The sequence below is a fragment of the Microcaecilia unicolor genome, chromosome 5 (assembly GCF_901765095.1).
Source record: "Microcaecilia unicolor chromosome 5, aMicUni1.1, whole genome shotgun sequence".
NCBI lineage: Eukaryota > Metazoa > Chordata > Amphibia > Gymnophiona > Siphonopidae > Microcaecilia > Microcaecilia unicolor.
This window is the reverse complement of record NC_044035.1, coordinates 18,970,109-18,988,907: the sequence shown is the minus strand read 5'-3', so window position 1 is coordinate 18,988,907 and position 18,799 is coordinate 18,970,109. Positions and strand designations below refer to the sequence as shown.

The window sequence follows — 18,799 nt, the reverse complement described above, 5'->3', positions numbered from 1 at the left end:
TGATGTCACCGGCTGAGAGTAAGAGAAGGAGTAAAAGAGAGCGGAGGAGAGTAGGAGAGGTGTGGCCACGAAGGCGTCGAAGGTGGAATGGGGAAGGCAAAATGGACGGAAGAAAGAGGTGGAGATTAAAAGCCAAGAGGGTAGGAGAGAAGGTGAGGTGATGAAGTCGATGGATGGGCAGTGAGTTCCTGTAGCGGAGAGAGGTAGGGGGTGAGGGAAAAGATTAGGAAGGGACAGAGCTAGGAAGAGAATGTGAATAGGGGCCATAAATGACTGAGGTACTTTAGCAACTGGGAAGAAGATTAGATGTAAAGAGAAAAATGCCCCCACGGCACCTAGAGCGGAGGCCCTGAGTGGATCAGAGTGGATACCCCACCATGGCACACACCTCCCCATCTACCTTGCTCCAGCCCTTCCCCCCTTCCCCAGGCACATACTACCCCATCCACCTTGCTCCACCCTTTCCCCCACCCATGGCACACACCACCCCATCCACTTTTCTGCAGCCTTCCACCCCCATGGCACACATCACCCCATCCACCTTGCTCCAGCCCTTCCCCCCCACCCATGGCACACACCACCCCATCCACTTTTCTGCAGCCTTCCACCCCCATGGCACACATCACCCCATCCACCTTGCTCCAGCCCTCCCCCCCCCCCCATGGCACACACTACTACTACTACAAATCATTTCTACAGCGCTACCAGTCGTACGCAACGCTTCACAATTCACCACCCCATCCACCTTGCTCCAGCCTCCCCCCCCCCCCCCCCCCCCCCCCAATGACACATTTGGTAACCCTGCCAGAGAGTAAGCTAGTGGGAGCTTTCTAGATCATTCCTCAAACACTGCCCAGTCACAGTCAGATCCCAACCACACGGGGGTCTTACTTCATGGCTTAACATCACTTAGTGAGTTACAGGGTTATATGTTGGTTTCCAATAAAGCTTATAGAAACGGCTAAAAAGATGTTTTATTATTTTACAGCTGCTGAAGAAAGCCATCATGACTGTGCCTGTTTTGCCTGCATCCTCCTAAGCCACGGAGAAGAAGGCCTTATTTATGGGACGGATGGATCCATTTCGATAAAGACACTAACCTCACTGTTCAGAGGGGACAACTGCAAGTCTCTTGTAGGAAAGCCTAAGCTTTTCTTCATCCAGGTAATAGCCTTATGAGCGGAAAAATATTTACATGGAACCTACGAGTCCTTGAAAGTTCATATACGGCAGAAAACGTACTATGCCAAGGGTAGTCAGTTTGCACCAGGGGCCTAGCCATGGGTGCAGCCACTTTTGCTCCAGGCCCGCCCAGCCCCTTCTGCCCGCTCTCCCCGTCCGCGTGGTCTGCTCACTTTTACTGCCCTGAAGCGCCGTTCTCCCTCCAGCACCGGCGATTCCCAAAGCCAGCCTCTTCTCAGGCACGTCCCGCCTACTCTGCAACTTCCTGCGTCCCACCTTTGCAGAAAACAGGAAGTTGCAGAGTAGGCGGGACACGCCTGAGAAGAGGCTCTGGCGACGCGCACTGGCAGAAGGCTGGCTATGGGAATCGCCGGTGCTGGAGGGAGAACGGCGCTTCAGGTCAGTAAAACTGACCATGTGCAGGGAGGGGGCTGTCGCGGGTGGAGAGGAAATGCGAGGCCTGTGCCCACCCAGTCCACCTCCAGGCCCACCTAAAAATTAAACTCTGGCTACGCTACTGGTTTGCACCTTGCAAACCACGTACTGAAAATGCAGTTCTTTGAACACCAGCAGAGGTCAGATGAAGGAGGTGAAGTTATTGGCCTGAAGGAGCAGTGGTGACACTGTGAGAGATGAAGACTGGTGGGGTGGGGAATGGGAGGGTTCAGAGAGGGAGAGAGAGGTGAGGATGATGAATGAAAATGGTGGGGTGAGGGAGAGGGGGAGAGGCTGGTGGGTGTTGCAGCTACTGGTGCACCTGTTTTCACGAACAATTCTAAATACCAAATATGGTAAACAGGAAATACAGGAACCCAAGTCACTATTTCAAAAATAGCGAGGGAAAGACCTCATTAAGACCTTAATCCGCAGTGGTGGAATTTATAACCACCTTTTAAGTGTGATCAGTCAAACAAGTCATCATTGGTCTAGAAAAACCTCCCCGAAAAAGGGTTGTCAAGTAGATCAAAATTTCAAAACTTGAATTTTCAATTAAATTTCTACCAACAACCAAATAGTGCAAAAATAATACTTAGCTTAAGCTGCACAGCAAAATGGCTCAAAAACTGTAGAAGATCGTCACTGTGAATGTTCTCTAATAATCCTTGAAGTAACGCCAACTTGGCTAGTGTATTAGGCAAAGGTCCCGACGGGGACCTGTTTTCAAATAGGTATAATCGAAAGCCGATTTTGGCCGGCTTCAACTGCTTTCCATCGCGGAGCCGGCCAAACTTCAAGGGGGCGTGTCAGTAGGGTAGTGAAGGTGGGACGGGGGCGTACTCACGAGATGGCCGGCTTCGCCCGATAATGAAAAAAAGAAAGCCGGCTTTGACGAGCATTTCGCCGGCTTTACTTGGTTCCTTTTTTACACGACCAATCTTCAAAAAGGAGGACCAAATGACCACCGGAGGGAGTCGGGGATCACCTCCCCTTACTCCCCCAGTGGTCACCAACCCCCTCCCACCCAAAAAAAAACTTTTTTTGCCAGCCTGAAATGTCATACCCAGCTCCCTGACAGCAGTATGCAGGTCCCTGGAGCAGTTTTATTGGGTGCAGTGCACTTCAGGCAGGTGGACCCAGGCCCATCCCCCCCTACCTGTTACACTTGTGGTGGTAAATATTGAGCTCTCCAAACCACCCCCCCCCCAAACCCACTGTACCCACATCTAGGTGCCTCCCTTCATCCCTAAGGGCTATGGTAGTGGTGTACAGTTGTAAGGAGTGGGTTTGGAGGGGGGATTTGGGGGGCTCAGCACACAAGGTAAGGGAGCTATGCACCTGGGAGCTATTTTTGAAGTCCACTGCAGTGCCCCCTAGGTGTCCTGGCATTTCAGGGGGACCAGTGCACTACAAATGCTGGCCCCTCCCACGACCAAGTGGCTTGGATTTGGCCGGGTCTGAGATGGCCGGCTTCGGTTTCCATTATGGGTGAAAACCTAAGCCGACCATCTGAAACCCGGCGATCTCAACATTTATGTCGAGATTTGGCCGGCCCCAACCGTATTATCGAAAAAAAAGATGGCCGGCCATCTTTTTCGAAAATACAGTTGGCTTTGCCCGTTCACTGAGATGGCCGCCCATAGAGATGGCTGGCCCCGTTCAATCATGCCCCTCTATGTGCCTTAATACAAGGACCCCCTAAAACTGTGTAACCACAAATGATACTGGCCTTGCCTTTAATTGTAATTTTCATGTAATGTTGCTACTCCTTGAGATTCTGAATGGAATCTTGTCACTCTTTAGGATTCCAGAATCTTGCTATTATTTGCGGTTCTACATGGAATGTTGCCACGATTTGGGTTTCTGCCAGGTACTTGTGACCTGAATTGGTCACAGTTGGAAGCAGGATACTGGGCTAAATGGACCATTGGTCTGACCCAGTATGGCTACTCTTATGTTCTTAGGTTCATTGAGCACACCCCTTTGGTTTGCTAAATGCTCTTATGTGTGTTTTCTATTTGCTGGGCAGACTTATACAGTCTGTGCCGGGGCTGGTGGTTGGGAGGCGGGACTAGTGCTGGGCAGACTTATACGGTCTGTGCCGGGGCTGGTGGTTGGGCGGCGGGGATAGTGCTGGGCAGACTTATACGGTCTGTGCCAGAGCCGGTGGTGGGAGGCAGGGATAGTGCTGGGCAGACTTATACGGTCTGTGCCAGAGCTGGTGGTGGGAGGTGGGGTTGGTGGTTGGGAGGCGGGGATAGGGCTGGCCGGACTTATACGGTCTATGCCCTGAAAAGGACAGTACAAATAAAAAAGTAGCACATAGGAATTTATCTTCTTGGGCAGACTGGATGGACCGTGCAGGTCTTTTTCTGCCGTCATCTACTATGTTACTATTTGATTGTGGTCAAATATAGCAGCTGGCTTAAAATTGTATTTATTGCGTTATCCAGTAGTGTCCTAGTCAAAAAGTGCAGACTTGGAAACATTTACAACAAAATGGAGAAAATATGTTTTTGCTCTTAGTTAAGCTCTGGAACTTGTGGTTAAAGCAGTTAGCATATCTGGGATTAAAAAAACGTTTAGATACATTTCTAAAAGAAAAATCCATAAACTGATGTTCAGATGGACTTGGAGAAAGATGCTGCTTATCCCTGAGATTAAATACCGTGGAATCTTGCTGCTTTTCGGGGGCCTGCTAGGTTCTTGTGGCTTTGACTAGCCGTGAATGTAAACGGGATGCTGGGCTTTGATGTACCTTTGGTCTGACCTGTTACGACAACGCTTAGGTTCTTATGGCCTAAAACCATCTATCTCACCTCGCTACAGGCTTGCAGGGGCTCCGAGTTTGATGACGGAATACAAACTGACTCCGGGTCTGCTGACGACTCTCTGGAAACAGATGCCAGCCCCAGACACAAGATCCCAGTCGAGGCGGATTTCCTGTTCGCCTACTCCACTGTGCCAGGTAAGGTGAATCTTGCTTTAGGAATGCTGCTGAGCATGTCGAGGTAGCTGGCAGCTCAGAAAGAGTTCTGTTATAATTTTCATCAAGGAAGTTCGTGTCAGTCTGTGTGTACACAATGTAAGAAACGAGAAGCTAGAACTGCCAGTTTCAAGAAATGCCTTTATTCGAAATCATGGGAATTGTAAAGCTTTAGGGCAGTACAAAGGAGGGGAGAGGTGTACAATTGCTTCTTTTTTTTAACTGCATTGAAGTCTCCTTTTGTTTCCTGGTTCACTTTCACTTCCACAGTACTAGGCCTGGGATGTTTGTTCTCAACTGCCGAGGATAAAATAGTGTTGGGTATACTTATGTAGTAACATAGTAGATGACGGCAGAAAAAGACCTGCACGGTCCATCCAGTCTGCCCAACAACACAACTCACGTGTGCTACTTTTTGTATATACCCTACTTTGATTTGTACCTGTGCTCTTCAGAGCACAGACCGTATAAGTCTGCCCAGCACTATCCCCGCCTGCCAACCACCAGCCCCGCCTCCCAACCACCGGCTCTGGCATAGACCATATAAGTCTGCCCAGCACCATCTCCGCCTGCCAACCACCAGCCCCGCCTCCCAACCACCGGCTCTGGCACAGACCGTACAAGTCTGTCCAGCACTATCCCCGCCTCCCAACCACCAGCCCCTTCTCCCAACCACCGACTCTGGCACAGACCGTATAAGTCTGCCCAGCACTATCCCCGCCTCTCAACCACCAGCCCCGCCTCCCAACCACCGGCTCTGACACAGACCGTATAAGTCTGCCCAGCACTATCCCTGCCTCCCAACCACCAGCCCCGCCTCCCAACCACCGACTCTGGCACAGACCGTATAATTCTGCCCAGCACTATCCCCGCCTCCCAACCACCGACTCTGGCACAGACCGTATAAGTCTTCCCAGCACTATCCCCGCCTCCCAACCACCAGCCCCTTCTCCCAACCACCGACTCTGGCACAGACCGTATAAGTCTGCCCAGCACTATCCCCGCCTCTCAACCACCAGCCCCGCCTCCCAACCACCGGCTCTGGCATAGACCGTATAAGTTTGCCCAGCACCATCTCCGCCTCCCAACCACCGGCTCTGGCATAGACAATATAGGTCTGCCCAGCACTATCCCCGCCTCCCAACCACCAGCCCCGCCTCCCACCACCGGCTCTGGCACAGACCGAATAAGTCTGCCCAGCACTATCCCCGCCTCCCACCACACTACAAAGAAAACATTCCGAACCATGTGGAAACTGAAACGCATAGAAAACTATTTTCTAAGGGGCCCTTTTACTAAGGTGTGCCAAAAAATGGGCTGCGCTAGTGTAGACGCGTGTTTTGGATGCGCCTGTAAAAAAAAAGGCCTTTTTTTTTCATTTTTTTAAAAAAAATGTTGCCAAAAATGGATGTGCGGCAAAATAAAAATTGGCGCGTGGCCATTGGGTCTCACGCGGTAATCGTCTGCACGCGTAGAATGACGATTACCGCCCGTTTTTTGCTGCGTGCCAGAAAATAAAAATGATTTTGCAGCGCGCATAGCAGACGCGCGTCAAAAATGAAATTACCGCAAGGGCCACGCGGTGGCCGGGCAGTAACTCAAAATTGACGCTCATTGGGCGCGCATAGGCGCCTATGTGGCTTAGTAAAAGGGCCCCATAGAGATAAATGTCCTCCGATTCATTTTAAATTTACCACACTGTGCGGAATATTTCTTCACTCAACGCGAAGTTAAACTTTGGAATTCGCTGCCGGAAAAAGTGGTTAAGGCGGTTAACTTAGCGGACTTCAAAAAAGGGTTGGACGGCTTCCTGGAGGGAAAAGCCATAGAATGTTATTGAATGGACGGGGGAATAATACAGTATTTCTAGGATGGGCGGGACAAATTGCTTGTTCTTTTGGCCGCTGTCGGTGACAGGGTGCTGGGCTCGATGGACCCTTGGTCTGTCCCAGCATGGCGACGCTTATGTTCCTAAGAAACAAGATGGCAAGCCATCCGCAAAATCCAACGTGGAGACAAACAAAGCAGATCAATCAGTGATATGGTTCAAAGCTTTATTTTCAGAGATTCGCCCGACACCGACTGTGTTTCGCCCACAAGGGCTGCGTCAGGGGCTCTACAAAAGCAAATAAAATCAAATACAATTAAAAACATATATATTTGTATAACACTATATCATAAAACGTTAATAATGAAAAAGAAACCAAATCAGATATATAAAATCAATCAAACCCTTGGAAGGAGAAATCAAATATCGTCGAGGAAATAAACATAAAAACTTGCATAAACCTATGTTTACAAACATACAAATTTGAGTAACACAAATAAGACATAACCATAAATTCTCTGTTATGCATATGATAATAATCTGAAATAGAGATAACTGATTGAGATAGCATAAGAACAATAGTCCAAACAATAATTAACATAATAAAATATCATTTATACTTATATATATAAAGAATCGGACTCGCAACAATTAATACAAAATACCTCATACAATTTTATCACTCAATAAAACTCACAAAAAGAATTCTATGGCAATACTTATTTAAAATGTCATTTGTTATCAGTTATCTCTCTCAGAAAGGAATGGCATATATGTTGGATGAATACCTTAATCTATTACTATAATGTTACTTGAAAACATACATAATCAAAATAATAAAAACATAGATAACTCACAATAGTCCAAGCAGGACATGAGATTGAAACGTAAAAAAACAAGCAGGGTGCTTTCCTCAATCAAGGTGAGGACACTGCAAACAAATTGCAAAAAGTAAGGAAAAAAGAAGGAAAAACTTTCCGTATGCTACTTGGAGACTTAAAAAAAAAAAGTTTATTTATATATTTTAAAAGTTGTCTTCCTTTAATAATGATAATAAATCACCATAGCAGTTGTTATCTTATTTAATAAATAAACAGAGAGCTAACATAACACAAACAGGCTATATGCATAGAGCTCTCAATCTCTACACTTGCCTTAAGGATACAAAGAACTAACTAGCAACAGTCCACTATAGAAAGCAAAGTGAAACTGAACTGAAAACATGGAATAAAACCAGAGCTGGCAAGTGTGCACAAACACCTACTCTGCTTGATTGCTCGGCTAAAAACCACCCAGGGAGTAGCGTCTTTAAAACAAAAGTCAAAAAAATCACCAAAGATGTAAAGGAACTAAAACCAATGTGTAACATACCTCCAAAAATAATATGTGTTATGTTAGCTCTCTCCACTTTTGCTACTATTTGAGATTCTACATGGAATGTTGCTATTCCACTAGCAACATTCCATGTAGAAGTCGGCCCTTGCAGATCACCAATGTGGCCGCGCAGGCTTCTACATGGAATGTTGCTAGTGGAATACCAACATTCCATGTAGAATCTCCAATAGTAGCAACATTCCATGTAGAATCTCCGATAGTATCTATTTTATTTTTGTTACATTTGTACCCTGCGCTTTCCCACTCATGGCAGGCTCAATGCGGCTTACATGGGGCAATGGAGGGTTAAGTGACTTGCCCAGAGTCACAAGGAGCTGCCTGTGCCTGAAGTGGGAATCGAACTCAGTCCACCACCCTAACCACTAGGCCACTCCTCCACTGTTGCTACTATTTGAGATTCTACACGGAATGTTGCTATTCCACTAGCAACATTCCATGTAGAAGTTGGCCCTTGCAGATCACCAATGTGGCCGCGCAGGCTTCTGCTTCTGTGAGTCACGTCAGACTCACAGAAACAGAAGCCTGCGCAGCCTTCTACATGGATTGTTGCTAGTGGAATAGCAACATTCCATGTAGAATCTCCAACAGTAGCAACATTCCATGTAGAATCTCCAATAGTATCTATTTTATTTGTGTTACATTTGTACCCTGCGCTTTCCCACTCATGGCAGGCTCAATGCGGCTTACATGGGGCAATGGAGGGTTAAGTGACTTGCCCAGAGTCACAAGGAGCTGCCTGTGCCTGAAGTGGGAATCAAACTCAGTTCCCCAGGACCAAAGTCCACCACCCTAACCACTAGGCCACTCCTCCACTATGTAAGTGACAAGAGGAACTACTATTACTAGTTAGCATTTCTATAGCGCTACAAGGCGTTCGCAGCGCTGCACAAACATAGAAGAAAGACAGTCCCTGCTCAAAGAGCTTACAATCTAATAGACAAAAAATAAAGTAATCAAATCAATTAATGTGTACAGGAAGGAGGAGAGGAGGGTAGGAAGTGCCATAATAGCATTGTGAGGCTCAAAGCTGAGGGAGAGAAATATGTGGAAGACGATAAGCTGAACTGCTTAACGATTATTTTAGCTCTGTGCTCACGAATGAAAAACCGGGGGTAGGGCTACAGAAAGCAAAGGCTAAAGGGGATGGAGGTATGGTAGACCAAGACCCGTTTACGGAGGGCAGTGTTCGTGAGGAGCTTGCCAAACTAAAAGTAGACAGAGCGATGGGGCCTGATGGGATACACCCGAGGGTGCTTAAGGAACTCGGAGAAGTTCTGTCGGCTCCGCTGACGGACCTCTTCAATGTTTCCTTAGAAACTGGAGTGGTCCCGGTGGACTGGAGAAGGGCGGATATGGTTCCTTTGCACAAGAGTGGAAGTAAGGAGCAGGTAGGGAATTACAGACCTGTCAGTCTGACCTCGGTGGTGAGTATGCTAATAGAAACGCTTCTAAAGAGGAGGATTGTGAGATTTCTTGAACTACATGGAATGCGGGACCCGAGGCAGCATGGCTTCACTAGTGGCAGGTCATGTCAGACGAATCTGACTGTCTTCTTCGACTGGGTGACCAAACAGTTGAACGTGGGAGGGGCGCTTGATGTGGTAGACTTGGATTTCAGCAAAGCCTTCGACACGGTTCCGCACAGGCGACTGATAAATAAATTGAGTGCCCTCGGTATGGGACCTAGAGTAACGGATTGGGTAAAAAATTGTTTGAATGGTAGGAGACAGAGGGTGGTGGTAAATGGAGCTTGCTCTGAAGAAAAGGAGGTCGTCAGTGGAGTATCGCAGGGATCGGTCCAAGGGCCAGCTCTTTTTAACGTCTCTGTGAGCGATATTGCGGAAGGGCTGTCTGGTAAGGTTTGTCTCTTTGCAGATGATACTAAACTCTGCAACAGGGTGGACACCCTGGAGGGTGTGAATGACATGAGGAAGGACCTAACGAAGCTAGAGGAATGGACCAATATTTGGCAACTACTGTTTAATCCCAAAAAATGCAGGGTCATGCACTTGGGTCGCAAAAATCCGAGGGAACGGTACAGTATAGGGGGTGTAGTGCTTCAGTATGCGAAGGAAGAGCGGGACTTGGGGGTGATTGTGTCTGACGACCTTAAAGCTTTCAAACAGGTAGAAAAAGCGATGGCCAAAGACAGAAGGATGATTGGGTGCATAAAGAGAGGTATGACAAGCAGGAAAAAGGAGGTGATAGTGCCGTTGTATAAGACTCTGGTGAGGCCCCATTTGGAGTACTGCGTGCAGTTCTGGAGACCGCACCTATGGAAAGATATAAACAGGATGGAGTCGGTCCAGAGGGCGGGTACAAAATTAGTAAGCGGTCTTGAATGCAAAAATTATAGGGACAGACTTATGAACCTCAACGTGTATACGCTGGAAGAGAGGAGGGAGAGAGGAGACATGATAGTAGTGGCATACCAAGGGGGGGGGGCAGAGGGGGCGGTCCGCCCCGGGTGCACGCCGCTGGGGGGTGCCGCGGCACGTGCCTGCTCCTACGAATTTGCTAAACTTTGTTCGTTTGCTGCAGCTCCCTCTGCCCCGGAACAGGTTAGTTCCTGTTCCGGGGCAGAGGGAGCTGCAGCGAACAAACCAAGTTTAGCAAATTTGGAGGAGCAGGCGGCGCACCCCCCCCCCCCCAGCGGCGTGCACCCGGGGGGGTGTCATTTCACCGGAGGGGGGAGGTGTCATCTAGCGGGGGGAGGGGGGGCGCATCGGCGCTCCGCCCCGGGTGCCATCCAGGCCAGGAACGCCACTGCATGATAGAAATGTTTAAATAACTCAAGGGCATTTATGTCCAGGAAGAGAGCCTTTTCCAAATGAAGGAGAGCTCTGAAATGAGGGGGCCTATGACAAAGTTAAGAGGGAATAGGCTTAGGAGTAACCTAAGGAAGTATTATTTCACAGAAAAGGTGGTGGAGGCGTGGAATGGCCTCCCGATGGAGGTGGTGGAGTCGAGGACTGTGTCATGGGATAAGCATGTGGGATCGCTTAGGAACAGGAATAATTAGGGGTTACAGAGGATGGGCAGACTGGATGGGTCATGTGGCCTTTATCTGCCGTCATGTTTCTATGTTTCTATTCCACCAATGCCTAAGAGCCAACCTCATCAGTGATGTCACAATGGCTCAATTGTCCTATTCTTGGCTTACTTTCCCCCCTTAGTGTGAAGAGTTTCAGTCTCTGGTAACCAGAGCTCATATTGTGATGTCATAATGGGAATAGGCTTAGGAATAACCTAAGGAAGTATTATTTCACAGAAAGGGTGGTGGAGGCGTGGAATGGCCTGCCGGTGGAGGTGGTGGAGTCGAGGACTGTGTCATGGGATAAGCATGTGGGATCGCTTAGGAACAGGAAGAATTAGGGGTTACAGAGGATGGGCAGACTGGATGGGTCATGTGGCCTTTATCTGCCGTCATGTTTCTATGTTTCTATTCCACCAATGCCTAAGAGCCAACCTCATCAGTGATGTCACAATGGCTCAATTGTCCTATTGGCTTACTTTCCCCCCTTAGTGTGAAGAGTTTCAGTCTCTGGTAACCAGAGCTCATATTGTGATGTCATAATGGGAATAGGCTTAGGAGTAACCTAAGGAAGTATTATTTCACAGAAAGGGTGGTGGAGGCGTGGAATGGCCTGCCGGTGGAGGTGGTGGAGTCGAGGACTGTGTCATGGGATAAGCATGTGGGATCGCTTAGGAACAGGAAGAATTAGGGGTTCCAGAGGATGGGCAGACTGGATGGGTCATATGGCCTTTATCTGCCGTCATGTTTCTATGTATGGTGGTTTACAGTGTACAATAAAAATAAAAAGGAAGAATTTACAATAATCTACATGCATACTACTCCTGGAAAAACCCTGGAAAGGGTTCCTGGTTTGTCCAGAGATCTCACTTGTATCTCGCTGCCAAAATCTTAAAAAAAAAAAACAACATTAGTTATACCCTAAACTTTTCATTAAATGGTTCTGTATGCAGATTAAAGGGAACATTGTGAACCATGTCAGTCCGGGAGTTTTAATTCCAAGCATTAAAAACTGTGCATTAAGCCTTCGGAGTCTGTGCATTACTTCTCTGCATTGAGGGGTAATAGCTGAAATGTAAATAACAATGTAATAATGTGGGTGTGGAAAAGTCCTTCATGCATTGATCACTGAGCTGTACACTTAAACGTTTTGCGTAACTTGATGTTAAGCAGTGAATGTAGCTTACGACCCTTCTGGAATAAGGTGTGGTAATGATGGAAAAGTACATAAGCACCACCATACTAGGAAAAGACCAAGGGTCCATCAAGCCCAGCATCCTGTCTCTGACAGCGGCCAATCCAGGCTTCAAGAACCCGGCAACCCCCCCCCCCAAAAAAAAAAAAAATAATAATAATGTTCAATGAACTTTTCCCTCGGGAATCTGTCCAAACCCCTTTAAATTCCTTAAGGCCAGCCGCTGTCACTACATTCTCCGGCAATGAGTTCCAGAGTCCAACTACACGCTGAGTAAAGAAAAACTTTTTCCTATTTGTTTTAAAATCTACCATATTCTAGCTTCATCTTGTGTCCCCTGGTTCTATTATTGTTTGAAAGTGTAAACAAATGCTTCACATCTGTCCGCTCTACTCCGCTCAGTATCTTGTAGACTTCTATCATATCACCCCTCAGCCGTCTTTTCTCCAAGCTGAAGAACCCTAACCTTCTCAGCCTTTCCTCATAGGGAAGTCGTCCCATCCCCTTTATCATTTTCATCGCCCTTCTCTGCATCTTCTCCAATTCCTTTATATCTTTTTTGAGATGCGGCGACCAGAATGGGACACAATACTCGAGGTGCGGTCGCACCATGGAGCGATACAACTTGCTACATGTAGTTTCTAATCTTTTTTTTTTTTTTTCCCAGTAAATATTTATATATTTATTTGTGATATTTATATCACACATTATCCCCAACAAGTTGGAGTTCAATGCAGCTTACAATAAACAGTATAGGATACATAACAAGGAATAATGCACAAGAAAGTAATATGTTGTAAGAATCCACTTTTACCATACAGTATCATAAACGTACTGGGATAGCTATGGATGTTTAACATTTAGAAAATCTATTATGGATGAGAAATTGTACATCAAGCAAAGAAAGTTAATGGTAAATAGAGTAATAATTGTTTGAGATATGGTTAATAATGCTGCAAAGTCCAGAAGAAATGAAAACGTATTAGAAGGTGGTGACAGATTAAAACGGCAAGGCCTATGCATTCTGCCAGTTTCTTAATGTAATCCCACAGGCTCGGCTTTATTCTCTCACTTTATTATCTCTGTTTACTTCCTCGTGATTAAGGAAAATTCACTTTCTTTTGTTTCATTTTATAACCAAGTTGATTTTTGCAGAAACGGAGCTGCACGGCAGAGATTTCACCTCTAATAATGCAAGTTAGAATCCAGTAAGGAAATTCTTCACTAGGTCATAGTAACATAGTAGATGACGGCAGAAAAAGACCTGCGCAGTCCATCCAGTCTGCCCAAAAAGATAAACTCACATGTGCTACTTTTTGTGTATACCTTACCTTGATTTGTACCTGTCCTTTTCCGGGCACAGACCGTATAAGTCTGCCCAGCACTATCCCTGCCTCCCAACCACCAGCCCCGCCTCCCAACCACCAGCCTCGCCTTCCAACAACCAGCCCAGCCTCCCACTACCGGCTCTGGCACTGACCGTATAAGTCTGCCCAGCACTATCCCCGCCTCCCAACCACCAGCCCCGCCTCCCACCACCGGCTCTGGCACAGACCGTATAAGTCTGCCCAGCACTATCCCCGCCTCCCAACTACCAGCCCCGCCTCCCACCATCGGCTCTGGCACAGACCGTATAAGTCTGCCCAGCACTATCTATGCCTCCCAACCACCAGCCCCGCCTCCCAACTACCAGCCCCGCCTCCCACTACCGGCTCTGGCACAGACCGTATAAGTCTGCCCAGCACTATCCCCGCCTCCCAACCACCAGCCCCGCCTCCCACCATCGGCTCTGGCACAGACCGTATAAGTCTGCCCAACACCATCTCCGTCTGATTGCAAGAGATTTTTCCTAATTGAAAGTAGGCTCTGAATGTGTACTAGGATTCACGTACCTGTCCCTTTATCTTATTACAATGTCATTTTCCTCTGTTCTGATCGGGTTTGTTTTCCTCGTTACAGGCTACTACTCCTGGAGAAACCCTGGAAAGGGTTCCTGGTTCGTGCAGGCGCTGTGCTACGTGCTCAACAACCATGGGAAAGAACTCGAGGTCTTGCAGATCCTCACCAGGGTCAACTACCTTGTGGCTACCAGCTTTGAGTCCTGGGCTGACGACTCGCGTTATTGTGCAAAGAAGCAGATACCTTGCGTGGTCTCCATGCTCACTAAAGAACTGTACTTTTGAATCAAAACTGCGAGTTGTTTTCGGGGAAGTATAAAACCGGTGGCCGTCTGCTCTACAGAAGGCTGACGCCTGAAAGGCTGCGACTGTTTGGGTGGGGAGAGGCATTTCTGGATGTCAGTCACTACCTGTGGACTTTATTATCTTTGGTTCTTGGGATCCGTCATGTCATCTCCTCACGTATGTTAGGAATTCATACACCCAATAGCCCTTGGGGCTGTCTTCCCATCTACCTCAGATTTGTTAATTTTTTTTTTTTTCCTTCTTAGAAGGAAATCCTGAACAATGAAATTTAAGAGCATGTCATCGGAGACTTAAACACCTGCCTCTGCCTTTTTAGTAGCTCTCCTTTACTGGTATTTTCAGATGCAACATGACTGCTTCTTCCTGATTAACGTTATCAGTATAGGTCTGAAGATCTAATAGCAGCGCTGAGGGGACGAAGCCAGACACCCGGTTTTGGGTGGACAGAAGAACTCCGCCCTGTCCCACAAGTGATGGGGTCTCTCCCTCTGTCGCCTGCATGCCATATGGTCTCTCAAACATCCCCCCCCCTCCCCCGCATACTTTTCAAATAGCAGATTTTCACCGGCAGCGAGCAGCAACTAATACACACACCGCTCACATTGGCCCCACAGCCTTCCCTCTGATGCAACTTCCTGTTTCCGCCTAGGCGGGGAAAACGTCAGAGGGAAAGGCTGTGGGGCCGGTGCAAACAGTATGTATCAGTCGCTGCTCACCGCAGGCAAAGATCTGCTATTTACAAGGTATGCAGGAGGGACAGTTGTTGGGAGTTTTCGTCTGGTGGGGCTTGGGGATCCCTGCCAGCCACATCATACGTGTGCTGCTACTGGGTGGGGCCCAGGCCCACCCTTGCCTAAGCCACTGGCAGCACTGCAGGCTGGGAAACAAAACTGTTCTGATCTGCAAACCAGCCAAAGTTTTGGCACGGACAGTGGAAGGGCTCCGTCAAAATTGTAAACCGCTTAGGTCTAGGCAATTTATATAAATAACTGAAAATAAATAAATGAGAGAAAATGAGTGACATTGGCCAATAACGTGGCTACTTGTAACCACTCGCCTCCACCTACCCTCCTCTCCTCCTTCCTGTACACATTAATTGATTTGATTTGCTTACTTTATTTTTTGTCTATTAGATTGTAAGCTCTTTGAGCAGGGACTGTCTTTCTTCTATGTTTGTGCAGCGCTGCGTACGCCTTGTAGTGCTATAGAAGTGATAAATAGTAGGTTAGTAGTCTCTTGTAACCAGAGCTAATGTTGTGATGTCATAATGCCTCAGGCCACCAATAAGAGCCAACCTCATCAGTGATGTCACAATGGCTTGATTGTCCTATACTTGGCTCACTTTTATTACATAGCTCTTTGAGCAGGGACTGTCTTTCTTCTATGTTTGTGCAGCGCTGCGTATGCCTTGTAGTGCTATAAAAATGCTAAATAGTAGTAGTAGTAGTATGAATGTTATCAATACAGATAGTTTTAGAGGAGGCCTTTTGATGTCGTTTCTACATTCATGAGAGATTAACCGAGAGCAAAGCATGGATTTGGAGACGATAATTCTGCTAAAAAAACATCTTAACCGGAGCTCCCAAGTTATCCAGTTGCAGGAGGGAGACATTTTGGCCAGTCCTATTTTTCAACTTACATTCCAAAGCAATGTAGTATTTTGTAGCCCCCCCCCCCCCCCCCCCCCCCCCCAATTCTACTCATTAGATTCAGTGCTGCATGTTCCAGGATGTATCCGAATAAGGTTTGTTGGAAATCCAAGACTAGCCTTAAATCTTCCTCCTGGAACTGAGTAACTTGATAGCTCTGATTAACAAAATAATAGGAAAAATAAAATACCACAACCCAAACAGATCATCACACAGCATTAAGTAATGTTTGGCATGTGAAAAGGAGGGAAAGACAAGGCCAGACAATAAAACTACATTGCTGGCCATCACAAAATCCACAATTTATAGTGATAATCAGTGGCGTAGCTAAGGGTGGGCTTGGGTGGTCACAGGCGCACCCAGTCAGCAGCCCATGAGGCCCCCAAAACTGTTCAGTGATGAGCCTCACTACTCTCTCTCCCTCTTGTCCACTCGTGTCCTCGCATCTGCTCGTCTCTCTCTGGAACCCCCTTCCCCCTCCTGGTCTGCCTCAGAGCTACTGCTGGCGGCAATTCCTATAGGCATCCTGTGCCCTCAATGATGTCACTTCTTGTTCCTTTGGTGGGGGCGTGGTAGAGAGAAGCCTGCAGGGCCGGCGCAGGTTGCATATAGGAATTGTGACGAGCAACAGCTCTGAGGTGGGACCGGGGGATGGGGTTCAGAGAGAAACGGGCAGATTGGGTCATTTAAAAAAAAACAAAAAAACCCACTATGCCAGAGAATGTGGTAAAGGCGGTTAGCTTAGCGGGGTTTTAAAAAGGTTTGGGTGGCTTCCTAAAGGAAAAGTCCATAGACCATTATTAAAATGGACTTGGGGAAAATCCACTATTTCTGGGATAAGCAGTATAAAATGTTTTGTACTTTTTGGGGTTCTTGCCAGGTATTTGTGACCTGGATTCGCCACTGTTGGAAACAGGATGCTGGGCTTGATGGACCTTTGGTCTGTCCCATTGTGGCAATACTTATGTTCATACAGGGGTGGGGGTGGGAAGGACCCGCCCAGGTTAACTCTAGGCCCACCCAAAATGGCAGGTCTGCCTACACCCCTGGTATAATGTTAATTTCTATTAGAGTTGTTAGACTCATCACCAACCAAGAACCCTGTTGTAACCAGGTGTACACAGTATACCTGCCCAAAATATGTAGTTTAAAAACATTGTCATGGATGGGACATAGGTAGTTGATAAACTTTGCATCCTCCATTCACAACAGCTTGTTTCGTAGCTGAATGACTTTTCCAAATTAATTGTGTGTTTTGAAACATCAGATAAAGCCAACCCTTTGGAACCTCCCCTCCCCCCCCCCCCCCCCCCCCCCCACACACACACACAAAATGGACTAATTTCTGTAAAAAAGCAATCATGTGATCCAGCACATCAAATGTAGCCTTTAAGATAGAGAAGACAAACCAGCAGAAGATTGAAGTACATAAGTATTGCCATACTGGGACAGACCAAAGGTCCATCAAGCCCAGTATCCTGTTTCCAACAGTGGCCAATCCAGGTCATAAGTACCTGGCAGAAACCCAAATAGTAGCAACATTCCACTAGAACCCCAAAGAGTAGCAAGATTCTAGAATTTGAAAGAATAACAAGATTCCATGCAGAATTTCAAAGTGTAGCAACATTCCATGTAGAACCCCAAAGAGTAGCAAGATTCCATTCAGAATCCCAAGTATATAAGTGTTGCCACACTGGGATAGACCAAAGGTCCATCAAGCCCAGCATCCTGTTTCCAACAATGGCCAATCCAGGTCACAAATACCTGGCAAAATCCCCCCCCCCCCCCCCCCCCCCCAAAAAAAAAAAAAAAAAAAGTACAGCTCTGGAGACAGGTTAAAGAACAGATTGGAGACCTTATTTTTCTTGTCTGTAATGCCCTTAGGATGGTTACAAAAAAAAAAAAAATCTGCAAAAGAATGTAAGTTTTCCTTTTGATATCTGTAGACATTTGATTAGTAGTAAAAGACTTCTTTGATAACACTTTGTTGTGTAATAATATAGTACTTATTTATTTGGATTTTGCCCTGGAGGGCTCACAATCTAATTTTGTACCTGAGGCAATGGATGGTTAAGTGACTTGCCCAAGATCACAAGGAGCAGCAGTGGGATTTGAACCGGCCACCTCTGGATTGCAAGACCGGTGCTCTAACCACTAGGCTACTGCCACTCCACTTGACAGTAGAAAAAGACCCAGGGTCAGAGCAAGGGTCTTAGGCAAACCTTGTGCCTCCTTTAGATAACTTTAAGACTGCACATCCCCCCCCCCCCCCCCCCCCCCCCCCCATGGTTGATGTCACAATATACATACCTTCATAGGCACCAACTCCGTGGGTGCTCGAGCACCCCCAATATTTCACCCACCGGAGGTTTGTTCCCTCCCTCCGAGTTCCAGGGTCGTCATCCCTCCCTTCGAGTTCCAGGCCCCCTCCCTCTGAATTTTAAAAGTCATCTTGACTTACCTCGTCAGGGTTACGGCGGCCGGCAGCAGCGGTAAAAAGCGTGCAGGCTCGGCGCTTACTTCAGTTTTCCACCACAAGTGTAACAGGTAGGAGGGAGGTATGAGCCTGGGTCCACCTGTCTGCAGTGCACTGCACCCACAACTAGACTACTCAAGGGACCTGTATGCTGCTCCAGTGGACCCAAGTATAACATCTGAGGCTGGCAAGTAATGCTTTTAATCACTTTTTTTTTTGGGGGGGGGGGGGGGTGTGAGAGGTGGTTAGTGACCACTGGGGGAGTAAGGGAATGTCATCCCTGATTCCTTCCAGTGGCCATCTAGTCATTTAGGGAAATTGTTTGTGACGTATTCATTAATAAAACAGGTCTAGACCAAAACGTCCAGCTTATAACCCTGGTTGTGTTTTTGTTTTGTTCCATTGTGGCAGA

The 18,799-nt window shown here is 47.2% G+C and overlaps 1 protein-coding gene across 1 annotated transcript in view; it reads left to right on the top strand.

The window, feature by feature from the left end:
• Positions 1–14,782, top strand: part of CASP7 (caspase 7) — a 75,720-nt gene extending 60,938 nt beyond the window's left edge. Inside the window, exons 5-7 of the mRNA XM_030202710.1 lie at positions 989–1,164; positions 4,450–4,588; positions 14,018–14,782. Of these exons, the coding sequence (XP_030058570.1) occupies positions 989–1,164; positions 4,450–4,588; positions 14,018–14,241 (539 nt within the window). The 3' untranslated portion in view covers positions 14,242–14,782. The remainder of the gene's footprint in view (positions 1–988; positions 1,165–4,449; positions 4,589–14,017) is intronic.
• Positions 14,783–18,799: the final 4,017 nt, after the last annotated feature.